This window comes from Dreissena polymorpha, chromosome 7, assembly GCF_020536995.1.
Source record: "Dreissena polymorpha isolate Duluth1 chromosome 7, UMN_Dpol_1.0, whole genome shotgun sequence".
NCBI lineage: Eukaryota > Metazoa > Mollusca > Bivalvia > Myida > Dreissenidae > Dreissena > Dreissena polymorpha.
Window position 1 is genome coordinate 76,088,629 of NC_068361.1, and position 16,138 is coordinate 76,104,766.

The window sequence follows — 16,138 nt, forward strand, 5'->3', positions numbered from 1 at the left end:
ATCATATTTTTAACCCTTACAGTGCTGGAACCAAATTTTGAAGGCCTTTGCAAACAGTTTGGATCCAGATGAGACGCCACAGAACGTGGCGTCTCATCAGGATCCAAACTGTTTGCTATTCTGATAGTATTCTTTGAAAAAAATCGAAGAAAATGCTAATTTTAGAAATTCAGCAGATGACATTCCCAGCATGCAAAGGGTTAATGTACGTATCTGATCGGCAATTCATCTGCGTAAGATTATGGACATTATATTGGCCTCGTTCTGAGAAAACAGGGCTTAACTCATGTGCGTAAAGTGTATCCCACAATAGCCTGTGCAGTCCACACAGAATAATACGGGACGAAACATTCGGCCTTAAATGGATTGTTGTTTAGAAGAGACTTCCTTTAAACGAGAACTTGAAGCAAATGCGGAAAGTATCGTCCCTGATTAGCCACTGCGGACTGTACAGGCTAATCTGGTACGACACTTTACGCATATGCATTAGGCCCCGTTCTCTCCAAGCGCGGCTCATATCTGTTATTTTAACCAATTTATACCTAGTGGACCCTCCCATCCTTCTAAATTGGGTCAATTTATTTCCAAAATTAGGGGTGTCTAGTATATTTATTTTTATATTTAGAATATTTCTTACAGAAATTCCTTTCAGCAAACAGCGCAGACCCTGATGAGACGCCGCATCATGCGGCGTCTCATCTGGGTCTACACTGTTTGCTAAGGCCTTTTTTCTAGACGCTAGGCAAAAATGGGTTAAGCAAAGCTTTGACCAAATATTTATACAGAAAAGTAACGTGTTTTTTGCGCAAGTCTTCATCTTGTTACACACGTAAACAATTAGTTTTTTTCATGAAATGGCTTATTTTAAAAGAAAAGGGCATTCAATGTGTTGAATATGTCTAATTCTTGAAGCTGAAAAACAGTACCGCCAAAAGCGTCGTTAAACGGACGACTCAATGGAACAGAACAAACATTCAACATTAATACAATCCTAGAAAAAGCATTTAGACGTTCTGCTACTCTAAGAGAACTAACCTTTAAACGTTCAATTACCAGACAAAAGCAGCTCTCAGACGTTCAGTTACAAAATTATGTTAACACAGATAACATGTCCTCTCGCCTAAGAACTATGCAAGTTCACAGCTACACCGGCAGCGAAGCGGCATTTTATAAATAACATGAAGAATTACGACGAATTTTTACGTTTAACAAAGTTACAAGATGTACACAAATAGTTCTTCTGTTCATTTTCACAAACATTTGGCTTCTTTCCATTAATGGTAAATTTGTGTATATAAAAAAATAATATACAATTATATTAAACAAATATTTTAGAACAATAAAAAAAGTGTTGCCTAGCTACCAATGTCATCATGTATCTACAGCCGGCATGCCGGTGGTGTTCCAGGGATGCGTGTGCATACGGTGCGGCTTCCGGCGGATGCCGTCCGGATCCGGCTTGTTCTTCATGATCGGCAGCGTGTTGCGCACCTCGTCGCGGTCTCGCGCCTTCAGGTTGGACATGTGCGTGTGTGTATGATAGAGTCTGTTGGAGACCGTTTTCACCTGTTCCGGCGACAGGGACCGGTAGCTTGGATACATGTCCTTCTTAAGCGGCTCCCGGAGCTGAGACACGCAGCGGCGATCCTCGTAGGACTTGCCGAGACTCGACGTGCTGGAGCGCGGCGTGTTGGTCAGCAGACGCTCCACAATGCCGTTCACCATATGGCGGCTGTAGTCGCGGAACGCCGGCGCCCTCGGGAGCGTGAACGGGTTCTGGTCCGTGAAGCGCGATATCTGCAGCGTCTTCCGCTTTAGGTCCGAGCTCTCGCGCGCCAAGCGGAGCATGTCGAAGTTCGGATAGTCCGGCGACTGGCGCCCATTGTAGCGTAACGGATATCCGCTGTACATGTAGCGGATGTCGTTGTTCAGGACGTATTTGTACGTCACGTGCATAGGGTCGCCTTTCCCGCCTATTTCGAACGGCATTTTTGGCTTCTTATATTGAATATCCAACGAAAGAGTTACAGAAACGAACAAAAACACTCGTATTCAGCTCCGCTATAATTCACAGACAATTAAAATTTCATTTCCGCCAATAAATCCTTGAAAATCTCTAAATCAACCCAGTTTCTGTCAGTTCGGTATTTATTATCTCGAAAACGAAAAGTTGAACAGGATAAAGTGATCACCATATTTAATGTTTCCGCCTTCTTTAATTCCTTAATTAGAGAAGATAACCACGTTTATTTGGGTTCTTCAACATGCAAAAAGTCACATCAGAACGTATATATTATTGTTATTTCCACTGGGTGCTTAAATGCTTAAAATTTCATTTAAACAAATTTCAGTTCATAATTCGCAAACACATGAATATACAGCACCCTATCTCCGCACTGTACTCCTCTACATTGTTCTTAAACTCCGATTAACGAGCAGATTAGCGTTAATCTGTGTTCAGGCTGTAATCCAGTCCATTATTTCGCGTATACCCCGTTGCTAATAGATGTCTTTGGAGTGATCGAAGATCAACTGACACATTACATCTACATCAACAATACGGTGAACTGTTTAAAGGGACTTATTCACAGATTTGTTGGCATTTTTTATTCATGACTGTATGATTTTAAAAGGGTACATACGGTGTCAGTTTTTTATCATCTGAACATGTATGTTTTAATTGTTGACTCGGCACGAATGATTCGTTTTTGAATTTATTGTAATAATAGTAACAAGAAATATTTTTTTTTTAAGATATACGGCGTCGATTGTGGTTGTGGTTGATTAAAAATTAAGAGTTATATCAATGAGACAGCAAATGCCTTTTTCTGAACAGTTCTTAGCAGAATCACATGCAAATCAATTACGTTGCGCCAGATTTCGTGGTTTATTTCGCATTATAAGATATTATTAACCATATATATATATATATAGATATAGAACAGAAATACACAAGAAGAATGGAAATTAAATGAAAATATACGAGTCAATGGCCACACACGCCGTACATATTTGAAATATTAATAAGCGCGCTCTTCGAACAGACATGTTGTAGTGGTTTTTCGGACATACCGGTAGTTATTTGATTACATGTATATTGTTTATAGTATCGTGAATCATCGCGCTCATGCTTAATAAATTGGTCGCTATGGTGGAATAATTCTTAATAATCAAAACTAGTACTTGTCATGGAATTATTGAAAACAAGAAATATCTTTAAAACAAATATATGCTGCGTTGATTGTGGTTGGAGTTGGTGAAAAGTAAAGAGTTCAATGAATCAGATCACAGACAGAGAATGTCTTTTTCTGTGAATGTTCTTAGCTGCATGACACGCAGTACGGGATGTTACGCGGAGTTTTCGCGGCTTATTTTGCATTATTACATATTGCCTGTCATAAACCTATAAATACAAAACAGAAAATCAGAAGAAAAATGGAAGTGAAATTAAAACATATGAGTCGACCGGCCACACGCGAAGTATCCGTACATATTTTAAACATGTATATGCGCGTTCTTAGAACAAGCCTGTTATAGTGGTTTGTCGGGCATTGCTATTTGATTCGATTATTTACGGTATCGAGGATCATCGCGCTCATGCTTAATTCATTAGTCAATATAAAGGAATAATACTTGTTAAATTAATCAAAAATAATATTTATCATGGTATTGTTAAAAATACATTAAGAATCTGTTATTAACATACCATAATTATATCGCTGAAAATCTTCGTTTAACATATTTCTGGTCTAAAGAAAATTCGAGTTCACCTAGTTCACGCGATAGCGTCTATATTATATAACGATTATTTTCCTGGCCGCGCACTGACCCTGATACCTTGCCGGTTGGAATGCAATGTATTAAAGTGAGAACATGTGTCCACTGCTGGAACGACGGCTTGTTTAAAACTTAATACTTTTACATGTTAAATGTTCAATTTCGAAAACAATTTTAAATGGTTTGGCCAAAACGAATATCAGGATAGGGAAAAACGATTTTTTTTTAAATTTAATATACTAATACGCAGGCATATGGAGGTATTTACTGAATATGAGAACATAGCCTTTAAGTACAAACGCTCTGGTGCTGGCAATCCTCTGAAAATAAAAGGTGCACGCACATACTGTATTGATGTCAAGAGTTGAGTGTAAAACTGTTCTATCAAGCCTTTTCATTACAGATAAAATTGTTTCATGCTGAACACGCAGTGTAACAGTGTTACAAAGACGCGTTCATGTTTCAAATGTTATGGTGGTATGCTAAAATCAGCCAATGGAATAAATGAAGTGTATTCATTCGTGGTTAGCCGCTGAAAGATCATGTCCGTAGTAGTAGCAAGATCGTTGGGAGTGACCTTTGCCGATTTACGCATGTGCACTGACGATAAGGAGACTAAAGTGTAGAACAATTTTTCATTGAAGTTGACTATTTTTGTCGGCGTGAGTGAAAATTCTACTGGAGGCGTGTCTCCAACAAAATTCATGGAATTGCGTACATTTTATTATTAAAGATTTTACTCATAAAATAATGTTTCAGATGTGCATTTCTTCTTCAAACGAGGATAAACGCAGTGTTTTAAGACATTGACTTATTTTATTTTTATTTTTTATTTTTTTTTTAGGGGGGGGGGGCCGTCGGTTTACTCCCTAAATGTATTCACTTGACTTATTGAAGCGTTTAAATTAAAGAGACCTTGTATAATTACAAGACTGTGAATCTCGAAAAGTAATTAGCAAGTTTTCAAATCGGATTCGCCCCAGACCACGTGTTGCACATGAAACGCCATCTAAAAACAGTGATAACGTGTGGCTTTCTAACCGAGGTTTTCGCCTTTATTGACCTTATCAATATGCATTCAAATGTTGTGAAATTTTGTGATTTGTTTATAATTTTTTCGCCAGTAGCCTTTAATGTAGCCTTTACATTGACTTTGTTTATCAAAGTAAGTAAACTGGAGAAAAACAGAAAACAATCAGTTTTGTCTTCAACAAGTCTCAAGTGATCATTTGTACAACTTCTCGACGATCTTTTTTGTGTAGTGTAGCATGAATGATGTTCTATGTTAGAAAATCCTCGCTTGTTTACAAACATTGTCATACGACACATAAAACAGTTTATGATTTATGATTTATAAGACTAATTTGAGTTACCGTGTCGGTGTTGGCGATGTGTTAAGATTAACCGTGTCGGTGACGGCGATGTGCTAAGAGTTACCGTGTCGGTGACGGCGATGTGCTAAGAGTTACCGTGTCAGTGACGGCGATGTGTTAAGAGTAACCAGGTCGTTATGCACATAATAAATCATGTACTTTGAGTTGTTCAGTTAAAAACCTTGCTTGAATATCAAACGATAATTTACTATCTAGTATTTGATGTAAATATGTAAACATTAAAGTTTTAATTCATAAATGCTGATTGCACTAACTTTATATGATTTGTGTAAACTAGCCTAAAGGGGCCGTCCAACAGATTTTGGCATGTATTGAAGCTTGTCATTAAATGCTTTGTATCGATAAATTTTAACATTTGAACTAAAAATTTCCAGTAAAAAAACAAAAATATAATTTAAAAACATGAAAAAAGTTACCCTCAACAGGGCTCGAACCACTGACCCCTGGAGTCCTGGAGTAAAACGTCTTCCTCCTAGACTACTCGACCATCCATGCTCATGCCTAAAACTGATGTATTTTTAGCATAGGTGCAACGCACCTATGCTTAAGGTATATACGACATTAAGAAAACCCACATCGATCGGTTGACCATTATGAAGCCTTACCTGATCAAAAATCAGACGAAATATCTATTTAATTTAGTATATGGTAATTCTTACAATTTTTGTTTGGAAACGTTTTTCTAACGTTTTCTTCCAAGAATATTGCTGACACCGTTTTTAGTGAATTTTTCTAAGACCGTTTTACGTTAAAAAACCTTCTAAGAAACTAAAACAAATTTCGTTCGTAAAACAAATCTGTTCTTGTTGATAGTGACCTCACACCTAATTTCTATTTCCTTTTTTTACTGTTCTGTGAGAGGTCAAATGTTTACATAACTGAATTCATAAGGCCCAGGTTTAAGGATATGTAACATTTCATCGGTTAATTATAAATAGAATTTAAAACATGTTCTCAGCAGGAAGTGGGGCATAAAGCACTTTTATTCTTTGAAAATGTGTAAAAAAATGGCGGAGTACGATGAATGTTTTCTGATTTATGACATGGATTCTGACCTGCCTTTCTATGGATTTGATAAAGTAGAATTTGAAAGTAAAAGAAATGTGTTAATTGAAGTTAATATGGTTTACTTTGAGCCAGAAATTAACGTTACGAGTAGAGCTAACGGTTTAAATGTGGCATCGGATTTAATGGATTCGCGCGAATTCTGGACGAGTGTTGTGTCTGTAAAATATTAAATGGAAAGCTGTAAATGTATCAAGTCGGAAAAGAAAACGGATGGTTGCATAATGGTTTGAGTGAAATAATGTAATTCTTCGTATCTATTTTCTTAGTTATGTCATTTTGTAACCATTCACATTCGTCACTATTTGGAATTCCCGTTTCTAAAAATAGAACAATTTGGTAACAAGGGGGGCGACTTGTGATGTCAGCAATCGTTAAGGTTACAATATACTAAATAATCGAGTCATGAAGGTCTCTAAACAAATCATCATATTTTCCTCGAAGGCATGTTCTACACTTTAGACTGTTGTTCTGGTTTTATCGTTTGGAGATATTGATAGGTTAAGCATAGGTGTTCACTACTATATCCCTGAAATAGGATAAAGTTGGAGATTAAAGTAAAAAATGGCACTGCAAAAGGTAACAATCCACAAGAAAACGGTCGATAAAAAGGCGCAAAAACAGTCGATTTTGATTTGAGTCGAATTCTTTTTTGGTTTGAACATGACATATCTTTTTGATTGCTTAAATCGATTCAGCTAAGAATGCCCGTCAAGAAAAGGTATGGTTATAGGGGTCTCTATGTGCAAAATGTTGTATTTATTTTCGCTCAAAGTTGTCGCTTTTACATCGAAACATATAAGGAAACTATTTAGTATATTTTGACCTAAACATTTACTTCAGCAGCAACTTCCCTGTATCTTGCAACTATGCTTTCAGCGCCATCGGCGCTCTCGTTACCTATGTAAGCAATCCTCGTAGTATCCCAAAATAAAACGACAACAACAGAACTTTCCAAATTATTCAATCGTTTCGCGTCGCACGACGCTGAATAAATTTCAGCTTTTCAAATCACTAAAAGAAACATATAAATGATATTTAAGAGCATGGTAAATGGTCAGTATTACTATTTCTTCAAAAATATCAAAACTAAAACAAAAATTGGCGCATCTGAAACAACTTTTTTTTATTTTGTCAATTTACCAAAACGTGTAATCTGTTGGACTGTGTATATTACATTGTTCGGCATATCCTGGTCATCGTATGTTTTTTTTGGAGCCAGATTGGGCTTTCGATACGCGCAACTGTAGCTCACGGGCTTGTTTTGCTGAAAAAAATCGATTGAGGCTGTGTGAATTGTCTGGAAAGTAATCATACCGGTAAATGCCGTCTGTTTGCACCGTGAAAAAACTTCCGGGATAGTAGTATGCCATGCTTGGAAAATCATTGTATCTGAGTGCGTACATCATGATACATGGGCGTTCATATGCACTTCATTCGTTGCATGTTATTTTTAAAAACCCTTATACATGATGAAAATATAGCTCGAGCTGTTTTAGAGACGCGCAATTGCATGATTTTGAAACAAGAGAAAGCAACACCGGGAAAGACACAGATTTTCCATATCTTCACATAATTCATGTTCTGGCGTGGCAAGTTTTGACGCAAGTGTCATTATTATGTCCCGATCAAATAATATTGATTTCCGCCGGCCCGTCGGTATTGATAACATTGCTATATATGATAATACACATTCAAATTAATGGCAAATTATAAAAATTTCAAACAGAAATTAAAAGTTCCTTACAAAATATCGTATCTGTAATCAAAGGGCACTAACTTCTTCACAAATCATTCGAATGGAGACCCGGATTATATACACATGCCCAACCAATTAGAATGCTACATATGTGCGGCGCTCTGTAAAAGGGGTCTTATTGCATGTGCGTTAAGTGTCGTCCAAGATAAGCCTATGCAGTCCGCCTAAACAGGATTTTTGCTAAGAAAAGATTTCCTTTAAACAGAAAAAATCATAAAAGCGGAAAGTGTGGTCCCTGATTAGAATGTGCGGACTACACAGGCTAATCTGGGACGACACTTGACGCGCATGCATTTACCCCCCTTTCCACGGAGCATGGCTCAATTTATACATTTTTATACGATTCTGATTATTAGTTATACAGATTAAGATCGGAAAGAAAATATTCGTAAATAAAAGTAATATTATCAACCAATGGGCGTTAAATTTGGAATATCATAGCAATAATTGCGGTCCACCATATAGAAATGCTGCATAAATTGCTGCATCGAACTTGATATTATTAGAATGTCTCTATGTGATAATGTTTTATCAAGTGCATCGGCAGTTGTCAATAGGGCTAGCGCTTCCAGAAGTTTGGTAACGGGTTAACAATTCGATATACAGGAGAAGCCTCGTTTCACAGCGACGCTCGGGTCTTTCGTTCAAAGCATGAAGCACCTTTTACGCTTCGTCTAGATTGCGTGCATCCCATGCGACAGAAAAAGTAAGTAGGTAAATGACTGAACGAGGGGGGGGGGGGGGGGTCGAACCATCGACTCCTGAGATCTGGTACCAGTCGGTTACCACAAAACGACGGGCCTGTTAAACACTCTCATAAACGATCAAGATCTCGCGGGAAAACGAATAAGTTTACAATTGCAACAAAACGGAACTTTTTTGGAGCGAAACGATTTGAAAATATGCGCTAACCCATGTTATAACGGTACCGCATATAAATCATGATCGAAATAAAGCCATACGTTCCCGAGATTTCGCGTGTAAACGAATATTCATGATAAAATGTAATATTATTAGTCATCGCAAATTTTCTTCAAGAATGATTGGAGCAGAACGACCTATCAAGATGCGAAAGTCCACCATATAGTGACGCTGTGCATAAATTCATGAAATTTGGATTATTACGTATGTGATGTACAAGACGAAACGTGTGACGGATGAAAAGACGGATGATCTGAAGGATCGACGGACTTGCATTGGGAAGATCGAACATGATTTTCGGATAGATTTGTTTCTCATCCGCATAAACTCAATTCAATCAAAGTTGGAATTCGGGGGGGGGGGGGGGGGCACATCAAGCGGTGACTATATTTCTTTCGGGGAGCATAAAAAGCAAAGAACTGGTAAGTATCCTCTTGGGCTTGATCAGGCAGTGCTTCCAAATAATAACGGTGTATTAAAGGGACCTTTTCACAGATTTTGGCTTGTATTGAAGTTTGTCATTAGATGCTTGAAATTGATGCTTGAAATTGATAAATTAAAACCTGGGAACTAAATAGCTAAATTATAAAACAAGAATAAAATTAAAGAAAGAAAAAAAATGTGCCGATAATCCGAAATTCGGCTCAAACAACTGACTCTTGGGAACTAAATAGCTAAATTATAAATCAAGAATAAAATTAAAGAAAGAAAAAAATGTGCCGATAATCCGAAAATCGGCTCAAACAACTGACTCTTGGAATAAAAGTTTAGCACCTGATCTACTCGACCATCCGTGCTCTCAAAGTGACTCGTGTATTTTATAATTAATATAAGCAATCCTCGTATTGTCACAAAATATAAGGATAACAACAGAACTCTCGAAATTATTCAATCGTTTCACGTTTGTAACGCTGTATAGTCATCAGGCTTTTAAATCGTCAAACGATGCATATTATAGCTATTTTAGACCATTGTAAATGTTCAGAATAAATGTTTCCTCGCATGTATGATAAATTAAACGAAAATTTGCAAATCTGAAACTTTTTTTCAAGTTTTTCAATTTACCAAAACGCGAAAAGGTCCCTTAAATAGTTTGATTATTTAGTCGTTAAAGCATTTTAAAAAGAAAAAAATCACGTACAAGCATTGATAGGCATGGCGAAATATACTGGTAGATGTCAAGTTGTGTGATATACAATTAAGTTGTGTCAGAAGAATTTCCTCATAAAATCTCACTTTTCAAGATCTTGGATATGAATATGCGTTTGATTAAAAGGAATTCGCACCGATTTCACGTATTTTGAAGTTAACATAACACAAACAACTTTGGTATACCATTTTTTAATGAAATAAAATGTTTATCACAACACATAATACACACAGATCAGTTCAAGACACCAACACCAAATACATAATACCCACCACCGATTTGAGTTTAACAAATACATGTATACACACAAATATGAATAAACAAACACATTGATTACGTCTTTAAAGAAACATATTTTAGCAAGTCAAAATCGCTTAATAAAAAATATTTTCCATTTGGTTGTTTTTTCATGATACTATACTTAATATCGTTCAATGGTTAGAGACAAACATAAAATACTTTATTAAATATCGCCCTCGATGAGCAGTGTCCTTTTCTAAGCAAGGAATACACGCGGGACGATAACATATGAAATGTGATGTAAATTAAATTAAATATTACATTATGAACACCACAACAAATATTTGACTCCCCGTACGTTCGCCTGACTTTAAACGAAAAAGAAATAAAAGTCTGTCGACTAAGGTTGAAAAATATAGAATAAAGAGTTTTAAAGTATTTATAATTAGCCTATTTGCAAATAAGCATGCAACAAAGCTTCTAATGGTCCGCTATGTTCGACGAAAAAGAAATAAAAATCAGTCGACAGAGGTAACTATAGAAAGTAGAGTTTTCACGTATTTAAAATGAGATAGCTGTTTTCAAATGAACATGCAATAAAATCAATCAAAACTTTTAAAAAAAACACCAGTCATCAAATTAAAATAAACATTGAAATCTAAACAGATAAAATGATATATAAGTTTGCATTTTTACAAATTCTTAAACATTCAACACACATCCTTACATCAATATATACAAATAAAAATATCACAGATTGCGCTGGTGAGCTTACCAGTTTCAATGATTTGAAACGTTATTTATATCGCTATATACAATTTTAACACATTTAGGTAATAACTCATACTATATCACAGACAACTGACTATAATTTATGATGATACTATGAATAATGCGTCAAATGCATCCACATTGTGCACATATGTTATTCAATGAAGTACAGCGGATTACTTTCTTGCATGTCATTTATCACAGCAACTATCACAGTTACATTTAAAAACATCGCATATATACTAATAATTAAAGTTAACTTTTGAAACATAAACTGCGGTTAAACTTCATAAATTGTAATTCTAAACATAAAAATATCGTAGTATGTGTGTGTAAATATACATGTAAGCATACACATACAAATATATCACACACTTATAAAATAACTTTTCAAATAAAAGTAACACAGATGTGCTTGCATATATCGGTTATGAATAAACATATTGCTTTGAAATTTAATAAATGTACCATATAAAGTTGTTTACAAAACAGAGTATATATAACAGATGAGTTATTTTTTTATTAAACTTTCAAATATATATCAAAATACTTTGAAAACAGCACACACACATTGTGGTAAGAATAATATCTTTTAAAAGAGATTGTAAAGTTTGTTAAGATTGTAAAATTAAATGTAAAAAATAACACAGATATGCTTGTAATTATAAAACTCTACAATAAATATCACAGTCCTGAGTGTAAACAATATAATAACAAATATCACAGACCTGAGTGTAAACAATATAATAACAAATATCACAGACCTGAGTTTAAACAATATAATAACAAATATCACAAACCTGAGTCTAAACAATATAATAACAAATATCACAGACCTGAGTGTAAACAATATAATAACAAATATCACAGAAACTTGTAAAGCTATAATACAATGCCATTATTCGTTGCAACAGTAAAAAACTAATATAAACATATATAACTCAACACAACTATTGGCAACATAAGAAAAACTTGAACAAAAATAAGTATTAACATAAGATATACGTCAACAATAACAACTAATAAAACGTGTAAATGTCTTAAACGACAATGTATAATGTAAGATATACGTGTCAAATAACAACTTTTAAAATAATATATATGTCTATAAAACAACTCATAAGATATAATGATAATAATAACAACTAATCACAGAAGATATATGTCAACAATAACAACTCATAACAGAAGATATATGTCAACAATAACAAATAATAACATATTATGTGTCTATAATAACAACTAAATAAACGTCTAAACTTCTAAAACGACGATTCACAACCTTCGATACACGTCTATTAAACAACTCATAACATAAGATATATGTCAACAAAACAATATAATAACAAAAGATATATGTCAACAATAACAAATACTAACATAAGATATACAACAACAATAACAAATAATAACATAAGATATACGTCAACAATAACAAATAATAACATAAGATATACGTCAACAATAACAAATAATAACATAAGATATACGTCAACAATAACAAATATTAACATAAGATATACGTCAACAATAAAAAATAATAACAAAAGATAAACGTCAACAATAACAACTAACCCGATAAACCGGCTTATTGGCACCAACAATCATATTTCCACATGCTGACTCTACGAATTTGCGGCTTAATATACCTCACACAGTCTCAGATGTCGTCTGTTTCAATGTTATTGATCTGCAAAACAATCATTGCCATGTGTAAACCCATGATGTTGAAATTAACGTGATATGCCATTAATAGTAGTACTCTAGCAAGTATATGAAGACTAAAACGTTTTGTGCTGCAAAACATCATCATAGTTAATGAGCAATATATTTTAAATCATTAAGGCACGATTTGAATATAATAAAAAGCTTACCACAGGTGTATGTGTTTGAATCAGCACGGCTTGATATTTATGTTGACGGCATGATATCTGTTCCGTAGAAGTGTCTACAGCAATCTGCAATACCGCTTGGTCATGGACGCCAATGCCCCGTTTTCGCGCACATTGACACCAGCTGACTGCATTCGTACTTTCCTGAACTATTCCGCGTATTTCACGGGTCGTTACTGAAATCGGAAAACCCATAACTGTTTAATTTAACGTATTATTTAAAGCCTCGTGTGTTGCTGAATAATCACGTTCGTTCATATTAAAATACAACTTATAAGCAGATGTTATATAAACAAATTAATTAAGAAACGAACGAATCAATCAACGAACAAATACTTGTATTCATAACACACCAACCAACAAAAAGAAAGTAAAATAAATACCTTTTCGAGGCATGTTCTATGATGCTATGCCAATTTTTCAGTCCATTTCCGTGTCGTACGCCGACAGGCCATCGAGGCCGCCCTAAAGTACTTGTCGAGTGATGCAGGTAGAATACCGAATATTTCACGGCCATGTCTTTATATACAGTAAAAAATAATCCGAAGCGTGTACATTCGTGACCGCGCGTGTTTGTCACGTCTCGGATTGTTCTTGATTGCTACTTGTTGTTTTGAGCGAAACGTGTTACAGACCAGCTTAAATCAGCTCAATAATTTATCAAAATCCAATCTGTGAAAATCTGTAATGCCATTGTAGAGTGATAATTGTCTGTGATAGTATCATAAGATACATAGAGCAGTGTTGAGAAGATTAAAAATATAATACAATATTCCAATAAACAACATTTGGATTGCAAATGCTGTTTTAATCCTTTTAGATCTCCGTGTGTATTGAATAAGTTTGCACGATTTATGACACGTATAAGTTGTCCTCCGATAGTGGTATTTGTAATCTACATCTATTGCAGTGCAGCACAATGGAAATAAGAAATAAAGTCATACAATAATTAAACAATTAAGTGGTTGTTTCATTAATATCGACCTAATCTTAATGGCAAGTTCAATTCTTTCTATTTTTATGCAATCTACGCAACAAGAAACGTCGCCCGACTGATGTAAAAATGTTCCATTATATTGCGTTATATTTTATATTTGCAGCAATAAAATCGTTTCGTATATTAAAAACATTTTTTCACAAGTTACCGGTTTTGCTCAGAGCAAAATCAATCACATGTCTGTCCATAATTGTGTTCTGTCGACAAAGCATGAAATTCATGTTATTGCGCTAATTTTAATTTTCTTCCGTGTATTAAAATATAGAGTTTGTTTATGATGTTGTCAAATCATTATCGCTCAAATATGTCTGTAGGCTTAAGTGCATTTGTATCTTTCTAAACACGTTGCCTTTTATAAAATGAATTCAATATGTATGTATTGCCGACGGCTAGTTGTCATAAATGGAAAAAAATCAAACCTGTATCGGTACTATTTTGCATTTGTTACCAGACATGTATTGAAGTAAATACATTAATAGATAATAATATATAAAATATATTAATGTGTCAGAAAACCTTCGGAAAAAACACTCCAAATCACTTAAGTATATTTTACCACTTCAATATTTCCCATGCACTGTAATATTAAAAAATGTTATTAATAGATTGTTAGAAATTGACCTTAAATTACATTAGCATAACATGTTACGAACAGAATCTTATTTGCGTTAAAATGGAATTCTCTAACATCACTGAAGCCTTCCGTTATGGTTACTTTCTATACATTTTGGTAAGTTATTTGAATACTTAAAAATTTATTAAAATTCTGAAGTTGTAACATCATCTATATGGTACCCGATTCGAACAAATACAGTTCAGATTAAGTTTCAATCTTGCATAAGTGGATTGGACGAATAAGTTTTCGCATCCAGATAACATATGAATAAACACACGCCGGGTATGCGAATACTTCGTTTACGGATGGCACTTCACTAACAGAGAACAACAAACGCCACGCGCTAGAGGTAAGTTCCTCTGTTTTATTTAAAGTTATATCCTAAAGATTAGTTTTTAAGACAAGACACATGGTCGAGTTGATAAATGGTGTATCCTTTTGTATTGGGAATACACAATTTCACGGAAGAATGGTACAGTTTTGCCCAAAAAATAGAAAATTTGATCGGAAAACAGCATAAACTGGATGAACAGTAAACATTTTAACAAAATAAAACTACTTAGAATTATTGCAAGAAATTGTTTGCTATTCCAGCATGTAGAGTAATCACTGTGCTTCAAATACTGAAATTTTGATAGCATTCAATGAAATATAAACAAAGATAGTTGATTTTGTAATAGGTGGCATACATAAAGTTGCAGCCACTGTGTTTACCGATAAAGGGCACTTCAGATTACGGAGACTTTCAACAAAGCGGGCACTCTAATAACTGAGTTTTATCTTCTACCTCAAATGCATTTATTTTTATTATGGCTTTTCATACAAAACATATTTAAAATATATTTTTCAAAAATCACATTACTATTAATTTATACTATGTTTATTATAATTACAATTTTCAAATAAGATAATATTTATTATTAAATAAATGTGTACGGATAATGCGGATCAACACAATCGTGTTTAATTTTACTTATAGCAGGGCTCTAGATAACGGTAGTGAAGGGGTCTTTATGACGCAAATACACATTTGTTCTTCATAAAATCCTATGTCGGTTGTGCTTATTTGAATCGCATCATCAAGACGATACTTATGCGTAGCAACAAAATTAAAAGAGAATGGTAAAACTCCCTGTATTTTGAGCCCTGCTTATAAGGAGCACTTTCCTTTACGCAACGCTAACGTTTGCTCGAAGTGCGATTCACCTGACCCTAAATCACTGTATTGGTTGAGTTTTAAGAATCACGGTTAAAATTAAATCGTAAAAACAACTGATTCTGGAAAAAAGGAATGCGTACATAAAATGTTTAAATGTCATATTATGGAGTCAGTACTTAGTATACCCACACAAACGAAGTTTAGGGTGCTATATTGGATAGAACTTCATATGCAGCATGTGTTGTGTTTATATTAAGACAAAGACGGATATGCATAATTTTTACACCACTATCGTGTGATTAAATCAACCCCGCCCGTTCTTTTATTGCTTTTTTCGTTTATTGGCATTGAGCCAAAAAGTTTCAATAGAATTTCGAACCTGCATCGCTGCTGATAT

General features: G+C 34.6%; 1 protein-coding gene and 1 long non-coding RNA gene across 2 annotated transcripts in view; both read right to left on the reverse strand.

Moving 5' to 3' along the window:
- Positions 1-16,138, reverse strand: part of LOC127838190 (uncharacterized) — a 451,449-nt gene that overhangs the window by 388,947 nt on the left and 46,364 nt on the right. The gene's annotated exons all lie outside the window — the stretch shown is intronic.
- Positions 1,194-2,569, reverse strand: LOC127838186 (uncharacterized). Its single transcript, XM_052365779.1, has one exon. The coding sequence runs from the start codon at positions 1,987-1,989 to the stop codon at positions 1,372-1,374; it is 618 nt and encodes a 205-aa protein (XP_052221739.1). The 5' UTR covers positions 1,990-2,569; the 3' UTR covers positions 1,194-1,371.